The sequence below is a fragment of the Phalacrocorax carbo genome, chromosome 1 (assembly GCF_963921805.1).
Source record: "Phalacrocorax carbo chromosome 1, bPhaCar2.1, whole genome shotgun sequence".
Classification (NCBI taxonomy): Eukaryota; Metazoa; Chordata; class Aves; order Suliformes; family Phalacrocoracidae; genus Phalacrocorax; species Phalacrocorax carbo.
In genome coordinates, this window is record NC_087513.1 from 60,042,800 (window position 1) to 60,053,029 (window position 10,230).

The window sequence follows — 10,230 nt, forward strand, 5'->3', positions numbered from 1 at the left end:
TGATCCACCATATGGAGATCCACTGAGATATGGAGAGAGAGAGGCATCTGCCTTTAGAAACACCTTCACTCCTCTAGTTTGTTCTTGCAGCCAGGGCAACTTGGAGAACTTTTCCATTGCTCTGTCAGTGGATGTATTCACAGTGAGGTAAAGAAAAGATATGTGTAAAAATAATGTGGGAAATACATGAGTGAGCATTTATAGCAGTTTTTAACCTACAAACACACCTTCAGGGTGATGGAGAATGTTGCTCACCTTGTGTTTACAGAGCTTCCAGATCTACAGCTGGACAGCCTCACAAAAGAGCTAGGTACAGATGCGGTCTTACCATTTGCTGCTCCCCATTTGTCTAGAACAAATTTACCACTTACTCTGTAGCCATTTATCTGTACGCTGAGGGTTACTAGTGATGAGCACCCACTGAAGTTATTTATATTCGCTTAGACTCTATCTTGGAGACACTTACTAAGACCTTACTCAGCTATAGTGTTGACCTCAGCTAACTTCAGCAGGGGTCTCCCATTGGTACCACTTGAGAGTCAATATGTTTTGGATCTTGTTTTGCCTCCTTCCCAACTATGCTGGTGACAAATGTCTTCAAAGATTCTTTATTTTCATGTGGATGTTCCCTGTTCATTTATTGCAGTGAGATAAATTGGCCCTGATTGCTTTACTGTCTGAACATGACTTTTCTGTAGTACCTTCTGGTTTTCCTTGGCCATGTTATTGACACTGGGTAATATAACATGAAAGGAGTGTGGATGGGGTCTTACAAGGAAATTAGCTAAATCGCTATTAGAGGATTAAAAGCAATCCCATGGCCAAGATTACACATCTTTAAAATGCTGATAATATCAAGGAGCAAATGGATTTGTAATTTAATGGCAGAAGAGGGAAGACTTCAGATGTGTGGTTTTTTTCACATTTGATAGAAAGATTAAAGTGTTTGCATTTGGTGTTCAAGTTTGATAAAGCTGTAGCATGGTTGCCTAGGGATATCAGTGTTTGCCTTTCTTATAAATAGTAATTGCGCCACATGGAGAGAATTCTTCTGGTCAAGATTTTTATTAAAACTTTAATTCTCAGGGTGACAAGTTGGATCATTGTCTGCTTTCCAAGTCTGATAATGATACACTTTAGAAGCTTTGAAGAAAACCTTTGTCTAGACAAAAACAACTTAAGAAAGCTTTTGAAATGTAGCATTCACTTGAAACCTTTGTTGATGCCTTTAGGAACCACTGATCCATATTTGGGAAATCTTGAGCTGTTTTCTACTTCTGTATGGTAAAAGTGTGCAAGACGTTTGCATGACAACAGGAACTGTTGTCCTAAGGAGCATGGTTCAACCTGGGACAGATTTTTCCCACAGAAAGAATTTCCTTTTCATCCAGAAATTAATTTTCCTTTAAAATTAAATGAAGCTACATTTGACATTCCAGCTTTTGCATTTTCAGCATTGAGATTGGACTGGGAGGTACTTTAAGGACATCTCCACAGCTGTTAAAGATGTATAATCTAAAAAAAAGTTGCTACCGTTTTATTGAAATATAGACTTTTAACCAGTCTCCTTGACTTGAGGTCCAGAGGCCTTTTCCAGAATATTATTTCACAAAATACAGGTTTGGTTCTGACTGCAGAGTATTAAGGATATGTAACAAATAAACCAGTCCCATCTGGGTAAGTAGCAGATCTCTCACATGGGAAGAGAGACCCTACAGTGGTGACGGCCAAACACAGGCCCAGGATGTGATGCTCTCTACTTGGTTACACTCCAGTTGAGGAACATCCCATGTGACACGAAGCTGAAAGAGGGCAAAGGCACGACCCAATCCACTTCTCCAGCTGGCCTAACTAGCTGATCATGGAGAAGGTGGCAAGCCACACCGTCTCTCTGGGATTTGGAAATCAGAGGATTATGGCTTCTGAATATACCTCTGTGACAACCATCTGACCAAAAAATTTATTTTGGAGCATTATCTGATGCCTCCTGCCCAGGAAGTATCAGTGGTAATTTTTATTTTTAGTGGTTTAGTTTGATTTGGCTATTTACTGTGATTATATGTATATTAACTGCTTTTCATCTTCAGACTGCTTTACAAACAACTATATATTTCACAGAATTTGTCTTAGGTACTCTGAGGAAGTGTATGTTTTTCATAGATAACAAAGATTTAATCTCTGCTTTGAGGGAGAAATGCAATTCAGGCTTACTGACAAGAGTTACCAGCAGCACTACTGTATTTCCAGAAATCTCAAAACTGAGGCAGAGATGTTGAATCTCTTGTCAGAGACTGCAAAGGGAAGGAAAAAAGTGAAAAAATAATCGATCCCAATGAGACATTCAGACCACTACCTTGCCCTTCTCCCTTTTCTTGGATAACAAATATTAACACTTATGCACTCAAAACTGAGTGCTTCAGCTCTGGATCCTTAGAACTGTCCAGGTAACTAGACTTCTACCTTTTCAGTCTGGGAAAGAGACCCTGCAGAAGTAACAGCCCTTAGGAAAACAAAATAATAATTAGAGAAGGAAGCTGGCTACCACACAAAGAATAAAGAATGAAGCCTGTGACTGCCATGGATGTTTTTAGCAGCGCTGCTTCAATACAGTCAAACTGAGTGAACAGTTTGCAGCAAGTTATTTGGACAACTCATTTAGGCTTCTTACATTTCTGAGCTCTGTGTGATTTGCCTAAATGTGTTTATTTTTCAAGGTTATTGGCTGTAAATTAAGAAAAATAATTGGGTTCAGAGCTCCAGCACTAGCTAGACCCAGATGTGGACTGGAAGTACTTGAAGGCAGGCACCCAATAGCTAAAAGTGTATAAATGTTCAGAGTAGTATTCTAGAAATCAGTATTTTTATTCCAAATAATTTTGATTAGATGCCCACAGAACAAACCGTCTCCTTATCTAGATTTAAGAATATAGATTTGAAATTTATTTTCATGGGCAGCAGTTCATATTTACTTCCTTATTCTTTCCTGAAAAGTCATTACTCATGCGAACAGTGCTGTCCCATTTGTTAGCAACTGAAAATGAAAAAAAAAAACACAGCCAGGATTAATTAAATTTTTTATTTAAATGAAATATATGGACACATTTTGAGGTATTTGGTCAGTATTTGTTCTTATTTATACACAAGTATTTTTTCGGCTGTTAAGTCAGCATATCATGAAGACAAGACAAAAAGATTCAAAACCATTTCACCAACGTGAGGCCAAAAAACCAAAAGTTTGAAAGATCTGTGGAAAGTGCATGGGGTAGAAGTAGTTTACCCATGTTCAGAATGGGATTTAAGCACATACCTAAATGTTATGTAAATCTGGCTTTTGAGAAAGGAAGATTTTTGAGCAATTTGGAGAAAAATTCTCATTTTAATTAGACATGGTCCAAATGAAACTTATTTCATAGATTTTGAGATATTAATTTTAAAAGGTGCATTCTTTGAAAAAGTAACACAATATCCTCAGCAAAAGGAGAAATACCTACATTTTCATGCAGATGTAAACTGATATATTTAATGTTATCCTTTTTGTACACACCAGTACCTAACCACTACAGGAACATATTTCTAAGCATACGATCTCTGACCTGTCAAAAAGACACAATCAAGACTATTTTGTCCACAAGCTCAATTTTCAGAAAAGAAAGAAAAAGGCTCACAACATTTTTTCCAGTACCATGAGTGGAGCTTTGCTTTTGAAGGTGCTGCAGTCTTACAGAACCCTGTTTCCTTCTTCCTAGCATTTATTAGAATGAAAGTGTTAGATTTTCTTTCCCTGAAAATTATCCTTCGAATAATCACCAAATAGCCAGTGCCCAATGTATGAGTTGCTTCTTTCACTTTAGAAGATTCTGTAAAAGAAATTCATTCCCAAATATAGCCTTATTTATATTAAAAATTTGTCTTTTCAGAAATAGAAGTATTTCTGTGAGTTTTCTAAAAATTTTAGGGAAAGACATTTTATCTAAATCTTATCTTTCCCAGTCCATGTGTTTGCAATCTAGTGCATCTCAGGTTAGCAGTCAGGAAAAACAGACAATAAAACTTACAGGAGGAAGCAGGAGAAAGGGGAGAGGGATTTCCTGAAATAGGTTTATCTGGTTTTGCTGTCTCATTGAGTGAAAGGCAAAAGAAAATAGATGAACAGAATAAAAGCTGAATGAAAACTAGAATACAAAAGTTGCTTCATTTTTAACAATCCAAATAAAGTTTAGTAACATAGCTGAAGCAACCTCAGAGATAACTGTTTCCTTAGCTTCAGATTTTGTACAATCAACATTTAAAGTCCTTTGACAGATTGAAAATACCTTTTTTTTTCCCCCTAGCTGTTTTCCCTTTTCCTGGTATTCATTTTCAACTGCAGAAAAATCCCCAGGGTTTTAGATTTGGTTTTCAACCGAGCTTGAAGGTTTCTGTCTCCAGAGAGGCTGTTTCCTAGCTGCCTGTCTCCTCAAATTCACTGTAGGGGGATGAAGCTGAAGAGGTTTTAGACTCTCCATCACTGTTGCACTCCCGTGGGGGACCAGGACTTCGAGCTTCTGGGAGCTCCTTGGCAGAGAGCGTTTCCTTACTGTTAGACCCTAAGGGATGGCAGTCCAGCAAGCTTTGCAGGTGTTTGATGTAGCTTATTGCTGCTCTCAGGGTCTCCACTTTGCTGAGGCGCTTGTCAGCAAATTCCTTGGGCAGGTGCTCTCTCAGGCGTGTGTAGCCCTCATTCACACAGCGCACCCTCTGCCTTTCCCTCTCGTTCCTCTTTCGAATGAACGCAGGCTCAAACGAATAGTCATAGACACCCACGTAGCCAGGGAATGGGATGTAGGAGATGCGACCTGCATGCCCACTGTAGGCTTGCTCCCAGTAAGATGGGTCCAGATGGAAGGGAACCCCAAAGGACTCTCTCAGGGGCACCCCATGGGGATGCACATGAGTGTTAGTCAGGGACATAGCTCCTGGAAATGCAATCCTGTTCAATAGTCCGTCATCATCTTTATTGATGTCCATGCTTCTTTTTTTTCCTCACCAGTGGAATGTCAGTTCCTGAATTTGGCTTCCAAATCTTCTATCAGTCCAAGCAAGGAGGAAACATTTGTATAGGTACTCTGCCCCGCAGGCTGCAATTTCCTCCTCCTGCGGCGTATAAAAATTCAGATCTCAAAGCACCGCTAACAACTCATGAGGTCCACTCTGTGCCTGGAAATCAGCTCAAAGTCTTGTTGTTTTTATAGATGCAGGATGCCAGCTAATTTACAGACAGGTTTTGAGGACCATCACTCCACACTTTAAACCCTTCTTTTCCTCTGATCTTCATATTTCAAAAGATAATAAGAGGGTTCCTGTGTATTCCTTTTCTCTCCACTTGAAATTATGACCATAAGAGCTAATGCCAAACATAAATAATCTTCCAGGCTCGAAACACTTCTCATGTATTGTAATCCACAATATCGTTTGATATAATTGTCTCCAAAAGATGGGTAATTTGCAAAGTTTACAGGGATCTTCAAAGTTCTGGCAGAACTCCTCCCTTTCAGGAACCAAGGATCTTCTGTCATCTGAAAACTACCCAAAGGCTTTTCACAATGAAATCCAAAAGACAACTGCAAGCTTTGTTGTTTTGGCTGCTCCGGTCTAACTGAAACAGCTCACAAGCAGTTTGCAAAACTTAAATGGCATGTCTCTAGCTTTCTGGGGAAGCTGAGAAATCTTCAAAGGAAAGAGTGCTCTCTTGTGGTTGCAAGTCATGTCAGATCAAGAATGCATACGTGCAAGCATAAGAGCAAAACCGCTTTCTTCACCCAAAGAGAGGCTTTTTCAAGAAGTGTGAGTTTCACAAATTGAACATGAACACTTTCAAAAAATCTTCAACATTTTGCATGTTTCTGCTAATTGCAGGAACGTTCTGGTCATCACTACAAGCACCTGCCTCAGTTAAACAAATACAAAGGTGATGCCCTGATTGCCCCCTGTGTAGCTATTACTAGATGTTTACATAGATATTGGCTTACCTGGTGGACCCTCCACACTGCTTTAATTGGGGAGCTGAAAATCCCTCTTGACCGTGCCAGATCTGTGTTGCATCCTCCAGATTGCCTGCAGCTTGCCAAGGAGAAGAGGTGGACAAAATACAAGTTTTGGCAGTATAACGGCACAATGTTCTCATCCATGCCTTTCCTCTAAAATATCCAATTGTGCTACGATCTTCTGCAGACTGAAGGGTCTTTGACTTTTCCCATGTTGTTGTTCAAGAACTCCATAGTTATAATTTTTTCTGAAAACACATCTTCACCGTTAACTGAACTTCTTTTATTTGCTACCAACAGTTTGGGGAGTTGAATGTTTGTTTGGCCTGGGAGAGCTGTGGGAAGGGACGGATGTGAAAAGGTACAGGCATATAGGCTCTATTAAAACTGTTCTTTTGCTCAAAGTGAAAGTTTCCGCCCTGTTCTGTCTTTCATGACAAACTGCCTCAGAAAAGTGAGTAACTGAAACAACATCCTCCGCTCCGAGAAACACATCTATGTCTCTGCTGAGTCAGAAACGCGCAACAATTATGTCAGTGTGCATTTTCAAGTCAGCCTTCATATCTTTGCTGGCCTATTCTGCAGCTTCAAAAAACCAATGGTAATCTTCAAAGTGTGATGAACATACAGGCAGAGCATTCCAGACAGACATGAGTGAGAACAATCCTGCACTGTGGTCTATGCCTGGGGCAGGATCAGCACCAAAATGGCTCAAAAGCCAGGCCAACTATCCATCTAATTTCACCTCTGTCGCTAACATTGCCTAGCAAGAGCTGGTGTTTGAAGCTGAAGGGTTTGTAGCATTACCTAAGAGTTAGCTAACGCATTTCATGAGGGGTTGAAATCTTTTCCAGTCACAACTAAATGTCTTTCTAAAGTATGTGCCATAGCTCAGATGGAAGGTATGGATGTGAGGCAAGAATTATTGGGCAACGCCCCATGGTATGCAGAACTAATTTCAGATCAAGTAATCAAGAGAGCCTTTCTGCCTTTTAAAAAATCTTTGGAAGCAGTTGAACAGTATGGGGTTTTTCAGTATCATTTGCACTATAAGCTTTGCTGTCAGAAAGGTCTCCAAGTAGAAAGGTTTTCAGAAATGAATGCTTAAATGAAAATAGCTCATTCACTGTAGCACTGACATAGGCTAGGACTTAAAGTTTTCTTAAAAGAAAAAGGATGTTGGCCTCTAAGCAAATACCTGAAGTAGAAAAAGGACATTTGGTTTGTGTCATCGTTAGATTTAAAACGCTGCTTTCTGGCGGTATTCCTGTAGGGAAATGGAAGCATGCCTCTTGGGGGGTCTCAGGTGCCAGAATGTTTCACAGCTCTCCATGACCTTGCCAGAAGTCTAGCCATGTTCAAAAGGCAGGGTTACATTTCAGTTCTGTCATGCAAATGCACTATTCCCTGCCGCCAGACCTCTTTTCTATGTTTACTGTAAATGCAGGTCACCGGCACTTCCCAGAGTGTCAGAATTGCACCTGTGCTAAACAGACATCTGTTCTTCCTGCAGAAAAATCCGTGTTGTTAATCCTTCACAGAAATACATGAAGAAAAATTATAGGCAAATGTTATTTGTTAATTTGAATGATTGAAGCTGATCTTATATTGAATGGACCCTGTAGTCTGATTTTGTTTCTGTGTAAGAGACATATAAAAATATGCCAAAGGCCTTTGTTGAACGTTGTATCTTGTTGACAATCTAATGTCACTTGCTCGAAAGGGGTTTGCCCCTGGGCAGGGAGCCAGTGCAAGGCCAACACACCACATGTCTCACTGAAGGTCCTTGTTGTGAGCATGAGCAGGATTAATGCAATGTATCATTCTCCTACCACCCTCTGCACAAAGCAGGCCCTTCTCAACCTGTCTGCACATGCAGACTCAGTGAAAGTAGCAGGACTAGCCCACCGAAGAGTACGGCTAATAAGTATCCTTTTTTTCAAGAGTAGGTTAAGACTACATGGATAACGTCCCTCTTCTAAGAAAAGCCTTTGATCTTCGTTCTTACACTGCTTCTCCAATTAAATCCTCTTCACACCTTTGCCCAGATGATGCTTTGACTCCAGAATGCAATATCCTCCGTGCTGATAAGAAGCAGATGGCCTGGTTTGCTTTCCAGGTGGTACAAATCAGATGTTATTTGCTGCTCTACAATGGCAGAAAAGGCCCGCTTCAAAACTGTCGTGAGATGATATTCAGTCTCTGAGATTCTGGAAGTTTTCCTGTTTCTGTTTATATTGTACAAAGTTTAAATGGGGACTCTGGGACATTCCTTACATACTCCATTGCCTGTGGCGTTCACACAGGTGCCCTTACTTCTCATTTCTTTTCCTTCACTATAGGCACTTAATTACCCAGCCAAAACTAATAGTGAATATTTCTGACATACCTAAAAATAAACCATTGAGGCATCTTCCTTCCAGATATAACTTAGTCGTGGTTTTAATTGCTTATATCCTAACGCAATATCTACAAGAATGTAATCTTTGTACAAAGGAACCCTCAACTTGTTTGCACTCCAACAAGAATCATGAATAACACTACTGACATTACACAGTGATTGCTTTGAATTACTCAAAGCAACAGATTCTCCTTGACACTGTGTCTCTCTGTGTCTGAAATAAAAGTCATCAGTGGAAATATTGTAGTAGAAACACAAGTCAGCTGAACACATGCGAGCCCACCTATTTCCCAATAGATGATGTCTCAACTATTTTATCTGTGAACACATTACTGAGAAGCAGGAAGAAGAAATACATCAAGAGTTTAAAAAGAGAACCTCACAACATCATGCATTTATTATATTTTACTGCACTGTAATTATACTAAATTCTAGTATTTATTATACGTATCATAGTTTGTCTGGGCTGCTGCAATTTATTAAGATATAAAATGATGAAATTAACAGTTTCTCATGTTAACTGCATTCCACAGAATTATGGCAATAACTGCAATTTAGACTGAGATTCAGGAATACAAGACTGAATAGTGTTGTGCAACTCTAATCCTGTTTTATCCCTGGCATGGGATGGCATGGGCCACCTCTCTCCACCTCTATAGCTAGAAGTGAAAGCTGCACCTAACCTACCCAGATTTCATACTGTGACTATCACCAAAATACAGGCCTGCAAAGTGCTGACAAGTCAGTAAACGGTGGTGGGAAATTAGTATTTTTGATAACGGTTGGCTTCAACCATTGCTTTTTGCATAACCTTGGTTCAGCATAATTCTGCTCATTCTGAGAAAGAACCCAAGGGCAGGTTTGCAATAGCAGAAGAGAACCGATCGTATCAAGTCGTGGGCATGGTCCAGCAGGGACTACCCTTTGCGCTACATGGAAGGACTGAAGCCTGCTTACTGCCTCTCGTTCCCCCGTGCTTTCAAGAGTCTCCCTTATCTTTCAGTATGTCTCCAGGGTCTGAAGACAACTTGGAAAACATCTCTGTAATTTGTTCCTCACACGGCAAGTACTGCTATAAATGTCAATAAACTAAGCTTTCAGGGGTCATAGCACAGTTGCCTTATCAAAACACTTCATGTATAATAAAAGTATTTGGTATATAAAAAATATCATCCCTTGCAGAAGAAAACAGTTCTCAAATGTGTTATATTATACCTTGGTTGTGCAGAGTACATCTCTGTAGACATAGATTAATTTCTCATTCGGTGACACTTCATATTATCACTGGCTTCCTTTGATACTTGTACTTTAAACTGGTAGTTAAGATATCATTCATTCAAGGGAGTAAAGTGACTACAAAAGAAGCTGGAATCTCGGAGGACTCATGTTTGACAGTAGGAGAAAAGACTCTTATCTGCGTATGACTACATCCAATCTGGCTCATAGGCTCAAAGTATTACTTTCAGCTCAGATAGTTGAAATAGCACGAGGATTTCAGTGCCAGGCCAGTTCTGCAGTAGAATTACACTATCATAATTGGCATTAAGACAAGCTGAGGGCTTGGGATAACCTAGTGTTTCAGGACCGAACTGAAATGTACTGAGTACAACTGCAAAGTTGTAATGATGACAACTGAAAATGTAAGGTCTCCAGTCATCTCCTAGGTATTAGAGAATGTGATGTGAAGAGAGAAACTTTTGGCCTTGTAGTCATTCGCTGGAGTTTATAGGAAAGATACAAAATATTAGCAACAACCCTGTGAATATGCGGTACTACACACATATAAAGGAAGCACACAGTATGGCC

At 39.9% G+C, this 10,230-nt stretch overlaps 1 protein-coding gene across 1 annotated transcript; it reads right to left on the reverse strand.

Annotated features, from left to right (window-relative positions):
• Positions 1-2,974: 2,974 nt before the first annotated feature.
• On the reverse strand, positions 2,975-5,624 carry ASCL4 (achaete-scute family bHLH transcription factor 4). Its single transcript, XM_064461238.1, has one exon. It carries the CDS (start codon positions 5,005-5,007, stop codon positions 4,441-4,443), a length of 567 nt encoding a protein of 188 aa, XP_064317308.1. The 5' UTR covers positions 5,008-5,624; the 3' UTR covers positions 2,975-4,440.
• Between the last annotated feature and the right edge of the window lie 4,606 nt (positions 5,625-10,230).